Genomic DNA, 24,866 nt, shown 5'->3' with positions numbered 1-24,866 from the left:
AGCGTCCCCTCTTTTTCTCGTCTCTTTCAGGGGCCCAAGAAGGCTTGGTCATGACGCACAGGCCCGCTAGCAAGCCCCCAGGGTTCCCTGAAGCTACCGAACTGGGTACCTTGCCGACCTTTGACATGATAGATGCCGAGGTTCGCTGCAAGAATCGTTCGTTAATGGAAAGCATCTGGAACCGCTCTCTCAAGATAGTCTATCATGTCTTTATACCTTGGAAACACATGCATCATATTATCTAAGAGTGAAAAGTGACTTGATACAATACAAAGTTACTCTCCGTGCTGACACGGTCCTGGCTTGCAGGCACTTTAGCCCTTCAGCTCTCGTTCCAGAAGCTTCAGTGAATACCAGCTGCAGCAAACTCTACAGCCATGAAGCCATGTTCAGTCTAGACGCGCAACTGCAAACGGTCTTTCATCAAGGGTAACTCGTATTTATCGTCTCGTTGATACACACAACCTTTGAGTGAGCTCAATCTCAAAGCGACGGGAGAGCCATGTGGTCGCCTTACGTCATCAGCTCTTGGCCCCCCAAGGCCCCTGTCCCTCCCCGCGTCACTGCATCACATGGGCGCTTTATCACTCCTCACTCGACAAACGATCAAACCGTTCAAACATTCATGCCCGTGACCATTTTCTGAAAGTATCTGTCTCTTTGGCCTCGTCAAGGGCCTCATACTTATCCCATACAACCGTCATCTTCTCCGCCGTCTCATGCGCAGCGACTCTCAGGCTACAAAGCTCATCCAAGAGCGAGCTCAACCCCGCCAGGGATAGCTTATGCGATAAGCTATCGCTTGTTGATCATTCATCAACCACAACCCCAACCATGTCGCTCTTCTCCGCGCAGCTCTATCCTGGCCGGGCGCTGGGCTTCCTCGGTGAGTATTTGTATCCTCCGCAGTTTGGCAATCTCTGACACGGGATGTTTGCCCAAAAGTCCTAGGCGCAACCCTCCACGATGTCCTGACCCGCCTCAAGGCCGAACCCCAGCGCTTCCCCAAGATCGAGCTCCTCTACTCCCCCGACCGACCCGTCACGGAACCTGTCGCAGTTGATCTCCCAGCAAACGGTGTGCGCCTTCGTTTCGACGGACCTGAACAGCGGCTACGACTTATCGAGGTTCTCGACTTTACCAAGAACCACGTCACCTTTAAAGAGAGGGATCTCGTCAGACCTGTAAATGGCTCTACACCAGCATCTCCTATACCGGACGACTCAACCTCGGGACCGACTTTTAGACAGGTGTATCATAGGTTACTTGGACCTACATATGATGGAGAGTTCATCCCTCCGGCGGCAGGCCAGGAAAACGGCATTTACGTCCTGTCGTACCCTGGCGTGGCCTTCAACTTCAAACTACACCCTTCCGAGTACTCTCCCGAAAAGGACGTCGTCTCGACGTTTGCCTCTGCGTCGAGTCAGGTTGCGACCTCGATGGCGGTGTTTAGCGGCGATTCCTGGGCCGATGCCCGCCCGACTCTGTGGACTGAGATCCTGCCCAGCATCAAATCGACGAATGTTATCCCTCGAGGCAAAGACGTGTATCCCGATGAAATATCCTTGATCCGGATGTATGGTGGTGGAAAGATACAGTTCTTCAGAAAGTGGACCAACAACTCTTTTGTTATCAACTTGGGCGAGACCACGCCGCAGGATCTGGTTATGGAGTTGGGACCTCCAAATGCCATTTATCGCAGGAATGATCAGAAAATGGTCATCCATAAAATGCGCACAACTAGCAATACCAAGGCTCGTCCAAATGCTGCCGACCTTGGTCGACAGGACGAACTCACCGACACGGATCAGTCCTCTATGCACGATGCATCGGATGCATCTGATCATGAGGAAGCCGTTGAGGATCAGATCGGAGTCAACACTACAGGGGAGTGTTTCTATAACTACTTCTACCTTGGCTTTGATATCCTCATCTCAACCCGAGTTCCGCCCTCACAATTACCCCCGGGTCAGAAAGGCACCGAAGCCGAGGCCCAAAAGGGCATCATTTCACACTCTCCCGACCGTTTAGTCGCCACGAAGCTGGTTCTTCATGGAAACATTCCCGGTTCATATGAGTTCAACCGCCATCGCCGATGTCGCTGGGAGATTGCATATCTAGACCCGTCAGGCGATGGAGGCGACCCCATCAACTCAGAAACACCGTTTCCACAGATTGAAGACCGGATGAACGAGGCGTGGGCATCTGTCTTTCCTCGCAACGACTCTCAACCTCGACAGCGAGGCATGGTCCTCAATCGAGGTTGGGGAGACAGCCCAGGAAGCAGCTGCGAGTTCCTGGGAGGATGGGAAGAGAGCGGAGCCCGGCGAGCTGAAGCCAACGGTGATTCTACGACAACACTATACGGGTTTCCAGGAATGGTGTTTGAGGTTTTGAAGAATGGGCACGTCAACACGGTGACGGTGTTTTGATCCAATGGCGTGGCGAGGGTTTGTTGATATGATTCATGTCGGGAGGCGTTTATGGTGTTTGGCGGAACCGATGCTTCTGCTTCATGTCTGATAGACGGGATTAGGATTTACTGAATACAATACAATTCTGGTTATCTGTGTGTCGGCCCTTCCATGATAACGTTGAGCAGTCGAGAAAGAGCGATGACGGGCAGTATCTCGTCTTTCAAGTTCACATTCGTACGTTACTCGGTGAGTTTGTGACTCGACAAAGACATCATTCCATCGACATCATATCAACTCGTCAAGTTCACAGAGTATCGCAATACAGCTCGACATCTACCAGACTCATCAACCGAGCTACTACACAATCCAACATGATGGACCGATCTGAATCACCCACCAAAAAGAGAAGGACAAAGGCACCGGTAAAAGAGGAGCCCATCCTATTCAAGGGGGAGGAGCACATACAATGCAAGGAGGAAGAGACAGAGTTGGCACAACTATCCCAGCTACTGAGGGAAACCCGCAAAATCACCCGCCGAAACGAAGCGCTGGCAGGGCTCCTTGACGAGACCTTGAAGGAGACGCGCAAGCTCAGGACTCATCTTGATTACCTCAAGGTGCTGCCCTATTTGAAGGCTGCAAATCCCATTTTCAAATCTATTAGCATCTTGGTATGGTTATGCTTTTCCTTCAGGCTTCTAGTTTCTGATAGATGTTGACTCCGGTGGCCTTTTTAGATATCCCCTCGCAAGAGACGACCGGCAAAGTCAAAGTCCCCCAAGAAGCGTGCGAACAAGAATTCGGGTTGAGGTTGTGAAGGACCTTTTTTTTTTTTTTTTTTTTTTTTTTTTGGCCTGGATTGTTGGTGTTTGTCACAGATGGAGAGAGCTGTCACAGTTGAGCTGGTCTTTTGGTATAGTTACTGCCGGTACCTCGACCATATCCATGAGGATGTTGTCTAGAAAGTGGGTGGCTTGAATAAGAAAGAAAGTGCTTCGATTATTCGTGGAGTCAACATGAAATAAAGTTCATCTTCACAGCGAGAAACCATGAATAGCCATCTGAATATCATTCAAGACAAGGCTGTTGTTGAGTTGATTAACCATGCATACATACAAGATCCCATGAGCAGAGGAATATCCCTTTTTGATCCTCTGATACCGTCTATTCCCCCTCCCATCCATCGTACACGCAAAAACACCACCAATTTGCCAGGTATAATTCCGTACTCCCATTTCATCTCCCGTTTTCATTTCACCTCTCTTTTTGCATCTACCACTCTTCCACCTCACCCTTCTTTGGTTTTTGCATGCGGACAACCTTGTCGCAGTTGAGCAGGCATAGGGGGTCAAAGGCCTTCTTGATCTGTCAAAAGCTGTTAGTAGATGATCGACTACAGTTGAAATAGGGGGGGAAACTCACCTGTCGCATGGCATCCACGGTGGTCTCGCCAAGCTCATGAGGCAGATAGTCTCGCTTGACGAGGCCAACGCCGTGCTCTCCCGTCACAGTACCCTCCAGCTCGACAGCCTTCTTGACCATGCGGTGGACGACCGTCTCGGCCTTTTGTCGCTGAGCATCATTATACAGCAGGATGGTGTGGAAGTTGCCGTCGCCGACGTGGCCGACGATGGAGGCGAACAGGCCGCTCTTGGCCATGTCCTCCTTGGTCTCCTCGATCAGGTCCGGCAGCTTGCTCATGGGCACGGCCACGTCGCCCGTCCACACGCGGTCGCCGGGCTTCTTGATGGCCGTCGTGCTCCAGAGCGCCTCCTTGCGCGCGCTCCACAGCTCGTCCTGCTCCTCCTGGCTCTTGGCGAACTCGAACGTCCGGCTGCCCGCCTGCTTGGCCAGGCCCTGCACCTGCGAGATCTGCTCCTTGACGCCCGCGGGCGTGCCGGCGAACTTGAAGAAGAGCGTTGCTTCCTCGGCCCAGGCGCGGGAGGTCATGCCTGCGTCGTTGATGCACTTCATCTGGTTGTCGTCGAGGATCTCGACGGCCGCGACGGGGATGCCCTTGCCCACGACCTTGCTCACGCATGTGGCAGCGTGACGGATCGAGGGGAAGCTAGCCACGGCGACACTCGTCGACTCGGGCTTGACCGTCACCTTGAGGGTAGCCTCGGTGACAAGACCCAGGGTACCCTCAGAACCGATGAAGAGCTTGGTGAGGTCATAGCCGGCCGAGCTCTTGCGGGGACGTTGCCGTGTCTTGATGATGGTGCCGTCGGCAAGGACGACGGTAAGGCTCAGCACCCACTCTCGCATGGTTCCGTAGCGATAGGCATTGGTACCGCTGCATCCGGTACCGATCATGCCGCCGATCATGGCACCGGGGCCGGGGTCAGGGGGGAAGAAGAGACCCTCGTGTCCAAGATGATCATTCAGAGCCTCCCAGCCCATGGCGGGCTGCACCACGACGTCAAGGTCGTCCTTGTGCAGCTTGACAATCTTGTTCATGCGGCCAAAGTCGACCGACACGCCCTGCCGTGTGGGCGTAAAGTGGCCCTCGAGGCTGGTACCGCCGCTGTATCCGACGACGGGGATGCGTCGGCTGTGGCAGACCTTCATGATCTCCGACACCTCCTCGGTGGTGCTCGGGTAGACGACGCAGAAGGACCGCTCGTCAGCCTTTGCCTGGTGCGAGGACCAGCTCGACGTGGCGTGGTGGTCAATGTCGTTCTCGGCCGTGCTCACGTTTTCCTTGCCCACGATCTTGACAAAGTCGGCCCACGCCGCCTGCATGTTCTCGAGCTTGGTGTTGTGCTGAGGCTCCTTGGTCTTGTTGAGCGGCAGCGTCGATGTGGGCTCGGCGTCCTTGGGCCAGTATGTGCCTAGCCAGTATGCGATTCCGACGCCGGAAAGGAAGACTGTGAGGGATCCATGGTTAGCTTGAGTTGATGGCATATCAAGAGAGCGTCACTCACCAAATGTCACCATCCAGTTCCGCGAGGGATCAGTCATGTTCCTCCACTGCTCGTACTGCTCCCGCTGCTCTCGCTCACGCCTCAATCGAGCTCCGATACTGCCCATGACCTGGCCCTGGAACGTCCGGCCAACCTTGGTCTCGTTGCCGCCCTGCCGGGGAGCTTTGGGCCGCTCGGGCTCGATGTCAGTGGCATAGCAGCGGAGCGAGGCAGGTAACCGTGAGCTCCGGGGGCCGGCTGTGATGTGAGAGGTCCGTAGGCTCCGGAGAGCGGTGCGCTGAGCGCGCAGCTGGAGGGAGGCCATTTCTGGGGTCAGATGAGGGGTCAATGGCAGAGAGTATGAAGCCCGCGACGTCGTAGAATGCAAAACAAGAGTCGGGAAGCCGTCAGAGGATGTCGAGAGAGCAATTGGCCGTCGTCTCGGGCGGTCAATGGCGAGCTTAAGGCTTGTGACGTGCGGCAATGGAATTTTGTCGGGACGGAGTTGGACTACCGCGACAGCTACGCCCGAGCCCCACCTGGCACCCGTAACGGGGTTCCATCCCACGGGCTTCCTCCAGGGCGCGCGCCCAGAGATCGGGTACGGGTATTGAATGAGATCTCGCGGCTGATATTGTCCCTTGTCCTTGTCCGCATCTTCCCCCCATGATTTGTTCTTTCTTTTTGTTGAATTACGTAGTTATTTCCTCGGCTCTCCTGTATCTGCTTTGCTGTCATATCCCGCCGTCGTCTCCGGCCGGCCCCGGAGGCCATCCAACATCCATGCCCTCCCTTGAAGTTCAAGGGAGGGGCCAGGCGGCTGAAATGAGTCTCGAGGACCCGTCATGGGCATTTATGACCATGAGAGAGGGCAGACTCTGCAAGAGCAATTGTAGCGACAAAGCACGTCACCGCCGTAGTCGGCCATGTATTACAAATCTATCTGTAGGTATCTATCTAATCTTATTCCATCAACCTCATCTCCTTCATTTTATCCCACTTATACATGTGTACGCTCTCGCTCTCTAACCGAAAAAGCAATTGCCCCCCTCGGACTCTTGGCCGCCGCATTCCCCAGACCAGGCCGCATCCCGCCGAAGCACGTCGCGGAGAGACCAAGTCCGCTCCCCTACCCCCCTCCGCTCTCCTCCGTCCCGACGCCGTGCCCCGACCAATCATCAATCTCCGTCTTGGACCGAAACTCCGTACGCCCGTTTTGTTATGCCTCTTCATGAATCCTTTCCCATCTGCCACTGCCTCTCATGCAGCTTCTACACTATTAGACGCGGCGCTTCAAGTCCACCTCTAGACTAATTGGACTGCAAACGTTGGCGAACCACCCCGCATATGCGCGAAATACGCCGTCAGCTCCTCGTCATCTTGTATCTGAAGTGGTAGCTCAGTCCCCTTGTCGTCCTTGATGATTCCCTCAATTCGTACACAAATCGCCCCGGGGAACTTGGCTACTGCTACATCGCGCAGTTCTTGAACTGAATGCGCCGACATTGTCCCTATCCATAGACCCGTGTTGGCGACAATCGTTGATGAAGGATGCAGTCGTAGGAAGATCGCAAAGGAAGTAGACACAGCTGGGACGCCCTGAAACATGGCGGTGCTTGGAGCAGGCGAGAATTGCTGTGCAACGTATTGCTGTCCCATAAACGCCGACTGAGTGTTGGCCCCCATGTAGAGAGGTGATCCATACTGTGAGTTCACAGACATGGGCGTCGAGGCCGATGAACCCAGCATTCGAGGGGGCTGTGGAAGAACACCATTGGAGCTCGCCAGGGAGGTTTGTGATGGTACCGGCGTCGGAAGTTGAGGCGGCATAGACCTCCCCGCCGACACGAACGGCACGCGCGAGTCCCGAGTCACCTCTGGAATTGGCTCAAAGGTGCTGCTGTCCATGTCCTCCCCCAATCCATCATCGGTCATCGGCGGAGGGGCAGCTGGCGAACTAGACCGCGCGGCGTCCCTATCCGACACGGCAAAGGCAGAGGATGGGCTCTCCTTGGACGAAGGCTGCTGAAGTTGCTCTCGATTCCGCCCATCTTGTGGTGTCTGTGACCGTTGTGCTTCTTTCTGCTTGGCAGGTTCGCTGCCCTTAGGATTTTGGTGTCTGTAGTCATCCCGCCGTCTCTTGATAACGTCCCTGGCAAGGATCTCAAGTGCCCGAACTCTCTTGCGCGTCTCTGCATCATCCCCAGTTAGACTGAGTTTCTTGACGTGTACTGATTTTTCCATCCACAGTCTCTTCAACTCTTCCCACTCCCCAGGGTTCACGTCGGACTTGCAGGTAAAATTCGCATCGCAGAGCACTGTATACAAAGCAGTGCGGATCTCGCGAGACTCTTCTGGGTTGAGCCCAAGCACGTTCTTCGCATCGAGGAGAGTCATTTTGGTGTCCATGTTGCGTAGTCGTTTGGTCACATCGGTGCAGATGATGTCCAGTGCAAGTTGTTTCGTCTCGAGCTTCTCCTTTGAAACCCAGAGGACCTCTTGCAGGTGCGGGCGTTCGTGGATGAGACGATTCTTCACATACTCCCATTTGTCAGGTCCGGCAAGCGTCTTTTTCACAATTGATTCTTGTTGGCAAATACGCCCGAAGCATTCGCGAGTTTCTGAATAGGTGGTTGAGTCGAGACGCAGCACGTCTTTGCAGTCAATGAGAGTCATTTCTGAGGGGAATCGGACCAAGTCGTTCTCGTCCGCAAGCTGCTGTCGATTCCTTCTACTTTGCCTCTTGCTGAGCTTGCGAGGCTTAGGCGTCAGAACAAAAGGGGTGGTAGGATTTGAGATGGGTTGGTGAGAGGCTCCCTCCTGGTCAGCCGTCGAACCTCCTTCCTGAGCCTCCGGAGACTCGGGCTCTTCCTCTTCATCATCAGGTTTCGCTCTGTCGCCGTGACGAATCCTGAGCAGCCATCGATTCCGAGCGCGAACCCGCATCAGTTCCCTAGAGTTGATGTCGTAGCCCTCCTCGTCCTTGAGGATCCGCAGCATCTCACCCTGCGGCATGTTCTTCAGCCACAGCTCATGGACGCGCTTGACGAGGCGAGGGTCCTTATGCGCAGGCCTCTGCTTCAGCGGAAAATTCCACCGCTTGAACTGAACTTGGAAGGCCCGTTTGCTAAGAAGGTCGTGTAAGTCAGGGTTCCCACATTTAGGGGCGCATCTGGGGACAAACCTGGGCGTGAACTGGTACACCTTCTTCAGGTGCTCCATGATAGACTCGAGCGACTGGCGTTCGGTGATGTACATCCGGTAGCATACGTCCCTGTGAGGACCCCATTGATAGACCATGGTTCCATGAGGCGTCGACCGCGCCGTCGCGTTGGGTTACGTCTTTCGTCTTTGGTCGGAAAAGCTTGACTCGGGCGCTGGAGCTAGAGTGGAGAGTTGCGTTGCTGGTCAATACGCGCATCCGGAGTGCGGGCTAGCAAAAGTGTCAGGTGCATGCTTTGTCATCCAGATCTTGCAGTACAGTGACTTACCCCACAAACACTGTCATGGGTACTGTGTGCGCGTGGTGGAGCTGGGATCGTCTCGTCTTTCATGTGATAATGAGCCATGAACCGATCTCAACCAAGAAAGATTGCAATATCTGGGTCAGTTTGTTAATTACACACAAACATACAGTTGAATTTATTCTCAGATATTCCCAACTGACAGCTAAAAAGCCCTGGCAAGGGTTGCCTGTTGACAACATCCGCATACCTCGGCTCATTCTTGTAAGTCGTCAAGAAGCTAATCGCGAAACACGACTCTCGAACGCCATATCAACCCGTTGAACTCTAAACCAACATATACCCTCTACTTCAGCCCTCTCCCTGTGCAGTCAGAAATCACAGATTGTCCATAGCATCACCAGAAAACACCATGGCATCTTCCCAGTCGTTTCCGGACAGCTACGCTGCCCTCGACCTCCCTACTCTCCAGCTCTTCCACCATCCCGCCTCCTCAACCTCCGTCACTCCCGTCATCGTCATTAAACTTCATCGTCCAGAGGTCCGCAATGCATTCACCGACACCATGTGCGCTTCCCTCTCCGAGGCCCTGAACCTCATCTCGGGCGACCCCCGGGTCCGCGCCGTGGTCATCACCTCGTCTGACCCCAAGAACCGCATGTTCTGCGCCGGCATGGACTTTAACGAGGAACACCTCCTCGGCAAGGACGCCAATGACCACCGCGACTCGGGCGGCAAGGTCTCTCTCCCCATGTATCACTGCGCCAAGCCCGTCATCGTCGCCCTCAACGGGTCTGCTGTCGGCGTCGGCATCACCATGACTCTGGGTGCCAACATCCGCATCGCCAGTCGCGACGCCATGGTTGGCTTTGTCTTTGCTCGCCGAGGCTTCAGCATGGAGGGCTGCAGCAGTTTCTTCCTGCCGCGTCTCGTTGGCACCAGCCGGGCTCTGCATTTAACAACGACCGGCGCTGTGTACCCTGCCGGGCACAAGCTCTTGGACGGCCTCTTCAGCGAGGTTGTCGCACCCGATGAGGTTCTTCCAACGGCTCTCAAGATTGCCGACGACATTGCAGCTAATGTCAGCAACGTTTCCACGCGGGTCATGAAGGACATGATCTACAGAAGCGTGGGCTCCCCAGAGGAGGCTCATCTGCTGGAGAGCAAGATCTTTTGGCACTTGTTCACAGGTAAAGACGCCAAAGAAGGGATGCAGAGTTTTCTAGAGAAAAGGAAGCCCAACTTTACCGGGAACATGGAGGACAATGCGCCGACAGCGTGGCCGTGGTGGTCTCCGGTTGACGTTCGAAAGTCAAAGCTATAACTGGTGGTTCTTGTCACTGGGGATGATATCCATGGGCATCAATTGTATTCTATTTCTCTTGTAACCTGTTCAGTTGTTTAGCAATTATTTATTTCCGGTTCTTCTTTCCGTTCATACTCAACTGTGCCATCCCCGAGATGTCTCACATCCACCAACATCAACACTAAGCATCTCGGTCCATGTGAGACAAGCCCCAATGGCATATCTTTAATAAATATCCCATATCTCATCACCCCATCTCATGCCCTCTCTATAGCCTTATTGTTTACCCCTTAAATAACTCTTATTATTACTATATTTAGCTTTGTACAATTTTCGAGGTTGAAAGATATCCCAGGGCGTCTTATTTTAGTTGCGTGCTTCGGGTGCCCCTTGACACCTTTCGTTTCAACGTCCACTGAAATCTGGGCCCTCTCATTGCCGTGGGGATGACTGCCTTGAGTCATCCCGAATTCGGAGTGCAAGCAGGGTAATAAATACCATCGACCAGTTTCTTACGTCTATAAACCAGGATTTTCGCTCAATCAATGCTAGCTAGTTGGCAAGTCATCTGGCATCCATTTGATTGCCCAAGTACCCGCAGCCATGAGCGCCGACGAGAACCACACCCTTCGGAGCGAGCTCCGCCATCTCAAGGTCCTCGAAGGACCTTTGCGAAAGTGCGATTTCGAAACCTTCCCCAACACGCCTCAGGCGGCGTTTGAACTGTGGATGCAGGAAGCGATTGAAGCTGGCGTCAAGGAACCTCACGCAATGACACTTTCCACGGTCGATGACCAAGGTTGGCCGGATGCCCGAGTTCTCATCTTGAAAAACGTTGATGGACGGGGGTGGCACTTTGCAGTCAAGGGCAATAGTCCAAAAGGCAAACAGCTTGCAACCAATCCCTATGCTGCTTTGACCTTTTACTGGCCGGAGCAGGGTCGCCAGGTCCGAATCCGTGGGCGAGCGGTTCAGTTACCAGAGGGGGAATGCAGGCAGGATTTCTTGGACCGCCCCTTGTCTTCGAAAATCGCTGCATTGGCTTCACAGCAGAGCCAGGCGCTTGAAAGCGCACATCAAGTTCAGCAAGCTGTGGAATCCGTCCGACAAGAGTTTGAAGAAAATGATGATTTTCCCCTGCCAGACTGGAAGGTTTATGCTGTAGACCCTATTGCTGTCGAGTTCTGGCAAGGCGCCAAAGACCGTCTTCATCAAAGACTACGTTACAAGCATGAATCCGCGGAAGAGCCGTGGGAGAAGCAACTTCTATGGCCATAAGATGGTATCAAGTAACTTCGGAGTTCTTGCTCATGGCATTGGCTGTCACTAGGTACATGGGATGTGTTTGCTACTGTACGAAGGCACCTAGCAATTTAGCAAATCACACACTTTTCGTTCAGGTTCAGGTTCAGGTTCTATTCCTATTCGGTTTCAGCCGCCACTACAGCTCATCTCACGCCGTCTCAGGGTCCTAGAAATCTCATGACCATTTCTCCCCCTTCCCCACAGTCCGTTGTCTCGACTCTCCCTCCCCGCTCTCAGCTCCCAGAGGCTCGGCCGGAGCCGTGCGACCCACTCTCGCCCGCCGAAACCGACGGGGTCACCAAAACAGCGGGACCCTCGACGTCATGCGGAAATGTCATGTGAAAAGGAACGAACGAGGGGCGATGCTGAGCCACCATTTGAATGGAGCGGTTTTGCGACGACGGACGGGGTGCAGGGGCGAGCAGTAGACTACATGGTTGAGTCACGGATGGAGCGGATCACTTATCTCACGAGAGGGAATTGCCAAGAAGAAGGAAGCGGGGATGGGATTGGATGAATTGAAAGAGGCAAAATTCATGCCCATGCATTTGCTTGAATTGATTTGATCCAGGTCTATCCGGAGAGTGCCTAAACCGAGTCCCAAGACATGCCCTTCACCCAACAGCAGCTTGTCCGCATCCGTAGCCGGCGAGGCTGTGCAATACCGTGCCGTTCCATGCCATGTTGCGAATAATGCCTCGGTAAACCGATGGTGACCGCACAATACATCAAATGCATCTGAAATCATAGAGCAGAAAGTCCTCAAACGTCATCTCGCAGTGCTCAGATCCATTCGATGCAACCATGTCTGTGCTAATCGTGAAAAGAGAGAGAAAAAAACAGAACGCGCGGGTGAACCCCCAACTCCATGCCTAAAAAGAAGTGAAAAACAAGATGTGGGAAAAAAGGTAACTTCGGTCCGGCCGTGGGACCTGAATGTTTCCCATCGCTGCAATGCTTTGAGGCCGTAAATCCGTATACGTGAGCAGGGAGGTTGTGAGTGTTGCGTCTCCCGCCAAGTGAGGTTGATTTCAAGGTATCGTGGAGTGAGGTGAGGTAGTGGTGCTGTGCCGCGTAGGCTCCAGCGTTCGCCGTGGGGGTCAGTGAGTAGACTCAAGAGCGAGGGGTATATGTGGTCGGAAAGTAAATGTTGCGGAACAATGGGTTGGGATGCTGATGGGGGTTCACATCGGCGCCCTTCTTGTTGGAGAATCGGGTCTTGATCTCGCTGGTAAGCTTCTTCTATCGTCGGCCCAGCTTGAGCAGTCGGGTTCTCAGCCACAGAACAAAGGCTGTCCAGGCGCCTGTAGTTTTTCGCTTGGCAGTGTTGTTGCGGCGAGAAGACTCGAAGTGCACATCGTCAGTTCTGGCACGGGGCGTTTGCCCGGTGGTGACAGTATCGTAGCCTCGGCTGGCAAAGTCGACCTTTTCGTTCTCAGTGCTGAGGCCCAGGCCCAAGCCGGTGCCAGTGTTCTTGCGGGACATGCTAGGTCGAATGTCGGTGCTGGAGGCTCGGTCGCAAGAGATGCGCGAGGCTCCAAAGCTGCCCTTGCGGCCGTGCTTGTTGAACCGGTGGGCCTCTCTGCTCTCGGCGCGTTCCTGCTTGCGGATCTGCTCGCGGGCGTACTTCTCCTCCTTGGCCTTTTCCTTCTCCTCAAACTTGCGGCGTGCTTCGCGGACGTGCTCTTGGCGCGTGGCAGTGTCGACCTCGCTTCGCGAGCGGAGACGGAAACCACCCATGTCGAGAGAGCTACGCAGAGGTGACATTGCAGAAGAAGAGGTAGAGGCAGCAATCATCTGCGGGGAGATGAAGGAGCCTGCAGGCGGGGTTGCGCTCGATGCAGAGTCGAGGGCGCTCGTAGAGCCGGTGTTGAGGTGGAGGTCGGAGCGGCTGCGGGTGACGATGCTGTGGGGTTTTCGCGACGAGATGCCTGGTGTTGAGCGGCCGTTGGCAGTGACGCGCAGCGGCTGGTTGATGTCGGAGAGAGAGCTGGTGCGCTGGCTGGCGAGAGAAGGTCTTCGCGGGCGGGAACCCGAATGCGGCAGAGGATATGAGCGGCCCGAAGACTGCAGGTTCTGGGGCTCGATATCGTCGTCGTCCTCTGTAATGGTGGGAGAGTAATCGCGAGGGCCGTTGGGATTCTCGAGAGAAGCGAGCGAGTTGGCGTAGGAGAGAGGCGGCGTTGATGTGCGCGGCGTTTGCTGGAAAGGGTGCACAAAGGATCCGTTGCGACCGCCGCTGGTAGAAGTAGCAATGGAAGCGTGAGAAGTACCGCTCGTTGAACGGGCATGCGAGTATTTGTTTGAACGAACCCCGCCACTGCTGAGGTCAGTGGCAGAGAGGGAGAAGCTAACATCGCGGGCGGACCGAGTGCCAGCTGTTGTCAGTGTCGAGGCTCCTGCCGTGTAAGAGCCGTGAGAGTCGTCGTCACCGCCGCTGGTGGTATAAGACGAGTACCCGAACTGGCCCTGCTCATCCCATCCGCGGTTGAGGTCGAGAGAGTTCTTTTCCGAGTGCGAGTAGGAGTGGTGAGAGTGCAGCTTCTTGAGGATGGGCTTGACTGCCTGTCGGCTGCGAGCCTTTGTTATTTTTGCGTGTTGATGTCCATGGCCGCTGTGGAAGTGGCCGGGCAAAGGGGGACTGGTCTGCGCCATTGCCACAGCAGGAGAGGAGAGCCTGAGAAAGGAGATGAGTTGCAGGAGACTCAGGAGGACAAAGCAGGACCAGGAGAGGATGCGAGGTGTTTTTTTGCCGAGTGGTTGTGGTCTTGACGTTTTCTTCTTCTCTTTCCGTCGTTGCACGGATACGGGCGCAGCGCAGCGCACCTAGTGGTTGGTGGAGGATGAGTCGCACGCGCAGTCCTTTCTCAGAGCATCATGGATGGCTTTTTGTCCTTCGAGTTGCACAGGCGACAATGGCAGGACCAGGACGGGACAGACCGACAAAAGCGCGCAGAGGCACGGTTTGAACGACCAGCGTAAACAAAGCCCCCGGCGGAGAATGAAGTACGAGAGAGAGAAGACAAGACCGGGACGGAGGAAATGTCGCAAACTGAAGAAAGAGGAGCGGGAGCGAGCGCAGCGCTATCAGGGGTGTCCGAGAGGAGCCGAGAGTGGATAAAAAGGAGGAGTCGTCGGGGGCCACGGCGTCGGGCAGCGTCCAGAGTACTTTACCGTAAAAGAAGATGGAGAAGAAGCCTCAAGGTTTGACAAGGGAGGGGGGAGACTCAAAAAAGAAGAGAGGCGAGAACAAGGAGGAAGAAGAGGAAGAGCTGAGATGGTGGGTGAGACGCTATCTTTGTGGCCGTGCCGAGAAGCCTTCCCCGGAGGAGGCGGCAGATTACGACGGCGACTGCGGCGGAGCGGTGATGGGATGGGATGGGATGGGTTGCCCAGGACGAACCTCCAGTGTCTCCAAAATGGCGGTGCGGCCGGAGCGGAAGAGTACACACAAGACGAAAAACACCGTCACTATGGGCTCAACCTCAGCTCAACTCAACTGAACTCACTCAGCCAACCCAACTAAACTGGGTTTCGGTGGCGGCGACGCAGCCAGAGCCAGAACCAGATCCTACAGCAGCAGTAGTACTACTCCGCAGGGAAGACGGGCCAATGTCGAGACTGTTCTAGGCCAGATTCAGCCTCATCCCAGGCCATGGACACGTGGGGTTTGGTGGAGAGAGTTTACGGGCCAAGTTTGAGCTCTTTTCCAGTCCAGTCCTTTGTCCAGCCAGCCAGCCAGGGATGATAGGGTCTTGTCGGTCTGGCCTAGGCGGCCGTCACGTCTTTCTGGCGGTGGGCGTTGTTGATATGGGGGACATGTATGTCTCTCTAGCTCCTCAAAGGCGGTGGGAGATATTAGGCTAGTAGACGGGCGGGAGGGGGGAACGAGCCGGATCGTCTAGGAGAGATTGGAGAAACTAGGTAAGGAAAACTAGAGACGGGGTCTCAGATAATGAAAGGGCAAGGGGACGATATGTGAGATTGCATGTATTTGTGGGGATAAACCCTGAAAGGCGAGATGCAACAGTCCGTATCGGTGCTGTAGAGGATGGATGGGCTGCACCGCTGTAACAAAGAAGCACAGGATGATGCTGTGTATATGTGAACAGCAAGGAGATGTTGCTTCAAAAGGTCAATCATGTCATTATACAAAAAGGAGGTCATTATCCGAAAAGGAGATCCCCTCAGATGATCAATCAGCGACCTTGCCAAACAATGACGACTTGATGGACCTAAAAGACGGTCGAATTGGTGAGTAATAATTCCCTTGTCACCAAGCGAGGCCACGACCGTGGTTGGCCAAGACAAGAGAAATGACTTTTTACATGGGCAAGCGATTGGCCCTTGTCAAGTTTACCCTGATTCATGGATCTTCAAGGTTGGTTGCACCGAGCAGCAGAATCTGTCAAATCGTCAACAAACACATGAGACACTTTCTCAACACCAACAGGAGTAAAACTACTCGGGTCGGAAACCTCTCACTCCGCGCCCGCCACTGCTTCATCGGCCCGTCTTGAATAAAGGTGGTGTTGGTTCCTCAGTCCGCAATTAGTTAACCCTCCTCCTCGGTCAGTCGCCGTTGTGCGCTGTAGATCTGTCGCAGATATATCGCATCCCATCCACATGGATCCGTCATTGTCTCATCGACTCTAATCCGTCGTTTCCGATAATACATCATCATCATCATCGTCAACATGATGGCTCTGCTTCATCCCCATCCCATCCCATCCCATCACCTAGCAACCGTCTCTGTTTGCGGGGTTTGGCCTCTGCTGTGGTCGCATCCAGGCAAGGGCCTCCTCCCGCCATGGCCATACACCTTGGTCGCGCCCCAATGACTGGGCAGCCTCTCACGAACCCTCCCTCACACTCTTCCCTCTGGAATAAATGCCCACCAAGTTTCCCCTCGAGAAGAGAGGCATTAACTTGCCATCCATCCTCTCTCGCCTCCTCACTCGCGTTCCTCCTCTTGGCCTCGACCCTGCCTCGGCCTGCTCTCGGCCCCTTGTCCCTTGGCACTAGTCGCCGATCATCCGTTCTGGGCCCAGCTTGAACTCTCGGCCAACAGCTGCCGTGGTCTGGCTGGTCTTCATCACTGTCGAGGCTCAGCACATATCACTCAGTGTCAGTCATCCGCCATCTGTCACCACCTCGTCCACTGCCCATGCTCACTCAGCCTTGAACATCATCACAGTCCGCTGCCCTGCTCAGCATGAAACTTCTACCCCCCGTGCCGAGGCTTTTCCCTTCCAAACTCGTCGCTCGTGTCATCGCGTGCCTGTCATTCTTGTCAATGTCTGTGTGCTCCCGCCATGTGCCACTCAGGGACCGACCGGCCCCAACCTGCGCCACGCTATCCATCGTCATCAGTGTCAGGAACATGTCTGAGCGTCTCAAAGATGCCTCGAGACATTCCTTTCCCCAGACTGAGCCAAACTCAGCTTGCCAGAATCCCTGCAACCCCTCGTGACTCTCTCCTCGCCGGCAGAACCCACAAGGTCACGAGCATTGAGTGTGGTAGACTTCAACGGACACACTTCTCCTCTTCCTCCACCTTGACCATCTTTGATCTCCTTGGTATTGTATCTATCCCCTCACACGGTTGACACTCTCTGTCCCGCGCAAGCCTCAGAGGGACTCCCACTTCACCGGCGTCTCCTTCAACCTGCGCCACGCCGCCGACCAGCGCTGCTGGCCCCTCTTCGCCCCTCTTGCGACCCTCAGCCCCTCCGCCCCCTCCGCGCCGACTCGCAACGCAACGCAACTCCTCTCTTACCTACTCAAGTGAGTGGAATCGGCCGCCGTGAGGATGAGTTATGACGACGGGCATGACGAGTTGCTTGGCCTCGCGTCATCACACCCTTCTCGCATTCTCTCTCCGATCCACTTCGGCTCTGAATATCGCTCCCTCCAAGAGACCATACACCTCAGCTTCCAATTGCCTGGCCATATCATCATTGGTCAATTGACTCGCTTGGAGTTGATATGCCCAGACGTCTATACCTGTTAGCTCGAGCGTCATAACCATGTCTACTTGCCCCATTCACTTCATCCCATTGCGGTATCCCGGGCGGGGGCCTTTATCTCCATCTTGAAGTCACGGATGGATCCTTGGAAACCCACACAGGTTGGTAAGTAGACAAGAAGTATCTCGACCGGTCAGGCCCTTCGTCTCCACCCACAAGAGGGTCCATCTCTTAGCCGGAAGCCAAGACTCTTGGGGTGTCGAAACTCACCTTCAAATGGCCGTTCGAGTGTCGATAGTTCCAGCGGTACTCTTCAACCTCGGTGTCTCTCTCCTGCCCAGAGACTCCAAGCGCCGCAACATTTCCAAAGCGGCCATCTGAGGTGTCTGTAGAAGAGACTTGGTATAATCTCTTCGTATGGCGTTCCATTTCGTTGGTAGTGAACCGCTTGCCATGTGGAGGAAACGTTGCAAACCCCCGGCCCGTGCTACATCCATCAAGCACACCGAGATTCACTCTTTGTATGAGTGCTCCACAGCCTGGCCAGTCATTTCATTTTGTCTCGAGGATTCTCTTCTCTCCTTGACAAGTAATCTGTCCCCACGGCTTGATCGACCTGGTCCGGAGATCCCCAGATTAGACGCGGCCTGGCCCGTCCCTTAGCCCAAGCCTCCCCCCAAACCACTCACCGCCATCCCGTCAACATCGAATTCTCCGATTCCCGGTGATGCCTGTATAACCCGCGTCCTGGAAAGTTGACATGTCGAGATCCAGTCGCCACTCATCTGTCATCTGGGTCTGGGTGGCTACCTTGTCGTGCTTAAAGATGGACCACAAGCTAATGTATGCAACCTAGCTCCAAGGCCGGGATAGCAACTCCCAACCCATAGAAACGGACCAGCTTCGGATGTGATAGATGACCCAGCATCCAAGCCCGGCATCTGTTCGCCATGGCTGTATGCCGGTTAATCGTTACTGTGTCAATTGAACTCGGCTCTGTTGGTTACACGGCGCATTTGTATCCTCCTTTCAGTGTTGTCCCTCCCACTTCCAATCCGTAACGGCATCTCAATAGTAGCATACAGATATGGCAGTGGCTTGGATTCCAGCGAGATTCTTGTCTTGGGCCCCCGGTAAGGCCCTCGCACTGGTCGAGCTCTCTCGTAAGCATCTCAACAATGCTTCTTTGCCCATTTCATGCTTCGAGAGCCAATATCTGGGTCGACCAAGGGGGCTGGCAGGGCGATACTGTCTGCTTCATGTCAGCTGAAATCGTGTTTAAAATGATTACATTGTAATATAAACCTTGCCATCGGAGATCTACTGAACCTGGGCACCTGTAGAAACACGACAACATGCACCTCGGGGTTCTCTCCTCCACTCGAGAGCCAGGGGCCCCATGCATGGAGTGGTCAGGTTAAGTCATGTGAGCTTGAGAGGCTCAAATACTCGCGCTTCTATCACAACGAACCGTCCACAAGAATATGCTCACAGAGTCGACTCCTTGTATCCGCTGCGCGTGCCTGTTAGGTCCTCACTCGGCCGCATGCGAGAGAGCTTCGATAGACATTGCCCCGGGTTTTCCGCAGATCGCCCAGGCTCGTATTCACCCTCCTTGTCCTATTCTCTGCGGTGCTTTACCGAGCGGGACCTCAACTATCGTCACAGGTCAGTTACCTTCGAGTGGGGGCTTCAAGCAGATCCTAGGCTCTCAACGCCTAAACTATTGAACAAGGGACAAACAACCCGATATGGTCCGGAGTCATCTTGGGCCGGCATATCCACTGCTTAGTGAGGGGTCAACAAAGCTTGTTGGCCTAACTCGGCCATCGACATGAGAGCTCATGTACATATGTTGTGCTGTTGCGTTTGACAGCTCACGTCGATTGCTCCGCCCCGATGCTTCAATGCATAGGTGCCGAGTCCCTAGAGAGTGGGAAATGTCTCCATATCCAGCTGCAGGGAAAGGCCCTTAGCGCCAGGCACCTCCAGCATGGGCCTATAGAGACGGCCAGATAATGATGATGCCCACGATAGCCGCTTCGAGGCTGCGCACTTATTCCGTCAGCTGCTCCGGGAGCAGCACCTTGCTTCCCCGAAGAGCTGTCGTGCCCCGCCTCTCCACGTTACTCTCTGAACGGAGAGCTTGGTATCAGGACCACCTATCTGGAAATGGCGGCGAATAGAGGGGGAAACATGCGCCTGTCCCTGCAAGTGGGATTTGACAAGCCCTGGCCTGGACACGTTTCCATTCCCAAGAGCTTGGAGCCGACGCAAGCCAGCTGCTGGCGCTGTGGCTTCTTACTCACCTGGTCCTCCTACAGGAACCTTGAGGCATATGAGCTGGACGTGGGTTGTCTCGAACAAAAGGACTGTTTCAGAGCCGTATGCCGTAGAAGGCCTCATGACTTACAGGGTTTCAGGCAATGGCAATGTCTGGCTTGGGCTGAGCCATAAAGCGGATTCACGACGCAGCCTGCTCCGATACTGAGCGGAATGGCTTCAGGAGAGTGTCGTATAACAGATTTCGACTCGGCGAATTCTTTCCCTGCATTGAGGTTGATATGGGTCCTCGTGTACGTGTATGTGTGTGCGTGCGTGTGCGGGCAATGAACCATAGGTGCAGGGCTTGTCCGAGTATGCTTGTTCTGGGCAGTAGATACAAGATTGCATCATGCTGTATAAGCACTGATATCATTTCTTGTTGGTGAGCAGATCTTATGTCGCAAGATCCCACCGCCTGGGCTGCGGTCCATGATTTGTCGAGGAGGCTCTTGAGGGGAGTTGAATCAAGTTTGGTTTCAAGCTGATGAACAAGGATTCGTCAATCGCCAGGTTTTGGACAGGGCATGGCCCTCGTGACCTGACTTGCTGCCCTAAATCCATTACCCCAGGTATATTGGACGGCATGGCAGAGTTCAGGTCATGTCGCTAGTTCTCAGCGTGATACTCTCGACGTAGTGGGTTTCAAGAGTGCGGGCTGTGCCGACGTTGGTTTAGCAGATGCTCCGTGCTTCCTCATCCGTGTGCCTTGCGGAGTCCATCACCTTGGCCTCGAAGCGAAGCTAGGGCTATCCTGGCTCCTCCACAATCCTCAAGCCCGTTTTGTGCACTAGCAAAACAACGGCATCAAGATCTGCTTCGATCCTTTGAACACCACAAACGAAATTACAAGCCGTTGTCAACCCCACTCCATTGCTGTGCTGTGCCGTGCCTGGAGTGCGGTCTTTGATATCCCGAACATGGGCACCATCGGTGGCCGCCACCAAGGTCGACTGCATTGTGGCAACGTTGCTAATCTTTAACCGGAGGAAATACCTCGAGCGTGTGCCCATCAATATGCCAATGGGTCCATAGCGGCGAATCGACATGCGAGTGAGGAGGTTGAGCGAGAAAGCGAGCGGCATAAGGATCGAGGTGCGGTGGGGATTCCTTCGGACTTGGTGATGGAGAGACTCCCTCCAAGAATTGCCCATGAAACAAATCAAAGGTCCGGACCCACAACCGTCTGGATTGGCTTAAATTGCCATGGTCGTTCGTTCATGACCTCGCATGTCATCCTTCTTCAACACCAAAACATTGAACTGGGAGATCAGCGGCGGCCTTTTCCTGACTGCGGCAGACCTGGTGACATCTCTGTCTCACTATTGTCTCCAAAGAAACTCGATGCTGAGTGAGTGAGGGGTGTAAAGAGCCGCTCGGTTCCATGTGGTGGTGACTTTGTATGAATCAAGTTCGAAAGCTCGGCCAAGACAGCATAGCCGATGCTCTACAGTAGCCTGCAGAGCGCAGCGACTGCCCGAAGAGTCGAGCTGCGTCGCGCCGCGTTGGACCTCTCACTTGGCTTCGGACCAACAGATGCTGGCTGATAGTGATCGCGGAATCCTGACAGGGCGAATGTGCGTAATTGTCCACCACGTTGTAGCGCACGCGCCAGCCCCAGCAAGTCTAGATCAGATGCGGCAAGGACTCGGGATCTGGCGAGCTTTGGTGACTGCGTCGACGGAGCAACAATTGGCAGCGCGCTGACGGTGGAGACGGTCCTCGCAGGGACAGGCGAGGTAGGACGAGGAGCGAGTGGCTCCGTTTCTGTCGGCCGCGAGCGAGGGACTGGACTGGATGGAGGGTTTGCGGCTGTCACTAGGCAATGGGCGTTGGGTGATTGCACCAACTGGAGCAGGTGATGACTGACATGCCGCTAGGGCTCCGTCGCTATCGATTTCGCACAGGTGTACGAGTATCCGTGGTTGGCTGCTGAGCCATTTTTGCATGGTATTACGATGGCGATGGCGGCAGCCTCTGCCTTCTTGGTGGTGGTTCCCTTCCCTTGGCCTTGGCCTTGACGGGTTCCGGCCGATGGATGATGACCATCCCGCCCCAGGCATTGTAGCACCGCCTTGACTGTCGTGTCGTGTCGTGTCGTACATGAGACTACACCAACGGCCCTGTCTCTGAGAGAAACGCCACTGAGCAGTGACAACCACGGCCGATGTGGGTTCGAGGTCGAGCAGGCGTCGCGAATTAAGGTATGGTGTGATTTCGGCGTCTTGGTCGAGCTGCAATCGAGCACATCTCTCCGTCCGTATCTTCTCGTCAGCCAGGCAAATTTGGCAAGCGTGCGTCCACAGCCAACCAACCGCATGAGGGTGCGTCTGTCTTGTTGTGTTGATGAGAGGGGGTCCAATCTCAGATCCAGAATTCAAGATGCGCCAGGGTCAGGCGCGAGCAACCAGGAGCAGGCTGGATTTGCACTCGCTCAAGCCAAGCCAAGCCGCACGGCCTGGATGTCCCATGCCCCCCATCTCATCCCATCCCATCCCAAGCCATATCACCCATCTCTATCCATCCACGGATCAAAGCCCACGGACCATGGATGGGCCCTTGGTGCGTTGCACCGTGCGCCAGGCGCTCCGATGCTGCAGATGCAGGCCACAGGCGGCCGGAGAGAGAGGCCAGGGTCGGCAGAGATGATGCAGCCTCCAAGCTCTTTCATCAATCTCATCGACCAGCCAGGGCAGCACCAGGCCCGCAGCTGTTGCAACCCTGCCAGGCTGCCCGCGGTGGACGATCTGCAGTTTGCGCCGTTGCTCGTCGGCTGCTCTCTCCAGGCCGGGCCTGCTCCAGCATAATCGGCCGCTGGTCCCTGCGAGTGCCACCATATGGCAACGCGGCGGACGTCTATGGGCGGAACGGATCCCAAGGTCAACAACTCGGAAGCTCAGGCTATGCGATGTGATGTGATGATGCATTTCGCCTGGCCACTTCACCTATGTATGCGTCTTGTCAATTCTCTCATCCTGCGCGGATAAGGCACGGCAATCAATCCCATCTGTCCTCCGAGTCAGTCCATTACTCGAGTAGGTTGGCCATGCGACTCCAGGGTGGTATATGTTGGATCGGGGTAGTAAGAGATCGCCTACCTCCCCAGCACACGATGCTTGAGGTATCCAGTTCGTGCAAATGCAAACGGTATAGTAGTTCTAACCGGGCGCGAAGTTGAGACCAGGCGTTCAAGTTATGCCGGCTCCTTACGTAGGTACTCCGCCCTTCCCCCACCACATCAAGCTCAGTTGCTCCGGGAAGGATATCTGCATCTACGTACCTTGCTCTCCATAGGATACCTTGGTGAATCCACATGTCAGCGTCAAATATCTGACCGGCAACAAACACTCGTGTGTATATACCATAATTAGGTCGATAAAGCAAGTTGGCGTCAAACAGGTATGGAGGTAGGTTGGAGGGATGGAGCACGGGTTGCCCAGGCTGGAAGTAGGTCGGGAGGTACCTTCCTCTCTACCTACCCACGAACAAGTCGTACCTGCCTCCATCTGGATGTATCGAGGTTCCCCGCCATGGATCATTGAACTCCATGCCTCAGCCCCCTTGGGTGATATCGCTCCCTCCTCAAGCTACATCCTGGATACCTTACATGGCCCTGGGTTTCTCCATACTCTGACTTCTCATTTCTCATCTTCCAAGGTACGAAGCTATCTCCGCGCCCCAACACAGCAGTCCCTGGCGTGTCAGGGCACAGTTCCTGCATCCATGGATGGATGTGAATACACGCCGTGATATTCGATATCCAATTGCTTTTTGGTCAATCGCCGCCCGTTTCGCCACTGCTGGTTGGACAATGGGTCCACTGGCGTCTCCTCTTGTCTCGACATCTCAAATTAACCACATGGGGCTGCGTCCAGTCCCGCATCTGCTGTTTATCTGCTGGATTCCACAGGGTTCACCTTGGGGCCTCAGACGCAAGACGCCATCTTTGTTAGATCCCGACATGACGAGCATGTCCATCTTGCCACGAATGAGCTACGGATGGGCTGGCATGTCCCCAGGTGAGATTGCGCATCATGTCGCAGGTCCCTTAGCCCTCAAGGACCACCTCAAGCACCAAGGTCCCTGGTTCCGTACAAGCCTCCAGCGACCAAAATCCACTCCCCACAAGATGCCTCACCAGGTCCATGCTGAGTGGTTGTCTTGGCCATGGCTTGTGCTCACTCGCGCCAGCGAGAGGAGGAGAGATCCACACGCTAACACGAGCCAGGTCCCATGTCTCCTCTCCCGCCCGTAGCCATCGACGCCATTGAGGGTTGCGAGAAACCCTGCCGCCAGGACCCCGGAGGCAAAAGAACGACAACGACCAGGTCCATGATGTGCGCCGCGGGCCGAGCAGCACTGGCCATGGGCCGTCAGCGGGCACGAGACGTGATCCTCATGCGCCAGCCCAGAGTCGGCGCCACGATGCATCGGCCCTGGAGAAGCGAACGGGCTTGCTGGAAGTACCTATCCGGTACAGGATAGTACCTGGTTAGCCCAAGGCAAAGGCAGGGTGCTGAGGTTCGCTCGCGTCGACGAACCTGCGTGCCCGTGTCCCGTACCTACAGGCGACTCCCCACTTGCTCGCTCCAGTATTCGTCGACGGCTTGCAGTAGGAACAAGGACACAAGACAGCAAGCAGGAAAAACCAGAAACGACTCGTACCGGTCCCGGTAGTCGGGCGGCCGGGGTCGGCGTCGAACGGACTCAACTGGCCCGTAGCGACGCCTCTCTCGACGGTGCGCCAGTGTCTAATCTCAGCACACCCCCTCCCTCACCTCAACCCCAATTGCGCTACTAACTAGTTACATAGGTTGTGCCCTCTCTGCCCCAAGTCGAGCCGCCGCCGCAATACATGGGTCCCTCCAACCCTCCAAACCCTCCATCCAACCCCTCGCTCCCCACTGGTCCTCATGCAATGAGCGCAGGAGCCAATGCACCCCTGCCGTCTTGTCCGTTGTCCAGACCAAGATCAATCTCGACAGAGCTCGCGCGCTTGTTTGTACTATGGTACGTAGTTGCCGCCCTACCAGCGTGCCACCAAGAACGAGGTACACACAGAGATGGCCCACGGCAGGCCTCAAGGACCCTCTCTTCTCCATGTTCATGCATGGCCCGTTTTGGGGACGGGGTTTGGCATAGGTATATATCGTAGACCCATTCCCCCAACCTCG

The 24,866-nt window shown here is 55.0% G+C and overlaps 6 protein-coding genes across 6 annotated transcripts; 3 read left to right on the top strand and 3 right to left on the bottom strand.

Moving 5' to 3' along the window:
* Window positions 1–834: 834 nt before the first annotated feature.
* NCS57_00147400 (uncharacterized protein) lies at window positions 835–2,435 on the top strand (the record flags this gene model as incomplete). The annotated part of the gene is made up of 2 exons (XM_053051537.1): window positions 835–886; window positions 946–2,435. The coding sequence occupies 2 exons, from the start codon at window positions 835–837 to the stop codon at window positions 2,433–2,435; spliced, it is 1,542 nt and encodes a 513-aa protein (XP_052920052.1).
* A 1,257-nt stretch (window positions 2,436–3,692) lies between these two features.
* Window positions 3,693–5,651, bottom strand: NCS57_00147300 (uncharacterized protein; the record flags this gene model as incomplete). Its single annotated transcript, XM_053051536.1, has 3 exons — window positions 3,693–3,785; window positions 3,843–5,290; window positions 5,348–5,651. 3 exons carry the CDS (start codon window positions 5,649–5,651, stop codon window positions 3,693–3,695), a joined length of 1,845 nt encoding a protein of 614 aa, XP_052920051.1.
* A 980-nt stretch (window positions 5,652–6,631) lies between these two features.
* NCS57_00147200 (Clr5 domain-containing protein) lies at window positions 6,632–8,626 on the bottom strand (the record flags this gene model as incomplete). The annotated part of the gene is made up of 2 exons (XM_053051535.1): window positions 6,632–8,453; window positions 8,511–8,626. 2 exons carry the CDS (start codon window positions 8,624–8,626, stop codon window positions 6,632–6,634), a joined length of 1,938 nt encoding a protein of 645 aa, XP_052920050.1.
* Window positions 8,627–9,202: 576 nt separating this feature from the next.
* NCS57_00147100 (uncharacterized protein) lies at window positions 9,203–10,114 on the top strand (the record flags this gene model as incomplete). Its single annotated transcript, XM_053051534.1, has 1 exon — window positions 9,203–10,114. One exon carries the CDS (start codon window positions 9,203–9,205, stop codon window positions 10,112–10,114), a length of 912 nt encoding a protein of 303 aa, XP_052920049.1.
* Window positions 10,115–10,699: 585 nt separating this feature from the next.
* Window positions 10,700–11,374, top strand: NCS57_00147000 (Pyridoxamine 5 -phosphate oxidase; the record flags this gene model as incomplete). Its single annotated transcript, XM_053051533.1, has 1 exon — window positions 10,700–11,374. One exon carries the CDS (start codon window positions 10,700–10,702, stop codon window positions 11,372–11,374), a length of 675 nt encoding a protein of 224 aa, XP_052920048.1.
* Window positions 11,375–12,643: 1,269 nt separating this feature from the next.
* Window positions 12,644–14,056, bottom strand: NCS57_00146900 (uncharacterized protein; the record flags this gene model as incomplete). The annotated part of the gene is made up of 1 exon (XM_053051532.1): window positions 12,644–14,056. The coding sequence occupies one exon, from the start codon at window positions 14,054–14,056 to the stop codon at window positions 12,644–12,646; it is 1,413 nt and encodes a 470-aa protein (XP_052920047.1).
* Window positions 14,057–24,866: the final 10,810 nt, after the last annotated feature.

Source organism: Fusarium keratoplasticum, chromosome 1 (assembly GCF_025433545.1).
Source record: "Fusarium keratoplasticum isolate Fu6.1 chromosome 1, whole genome shotgun sequence".
In the NCBI taxonomy this organism is placed as follows: Eukaryota; Fungi; Ascomycota; class Sordariomycetes; order Hypocreales; family Nectriaceae; genus Fusarium; species Fusarium keratoplasticum.
The sequence above is the reverse complement of the archived record's forward strand: the minus strand, read 5'-3'. Positions and strand labels throughout refer to the sequence as shown.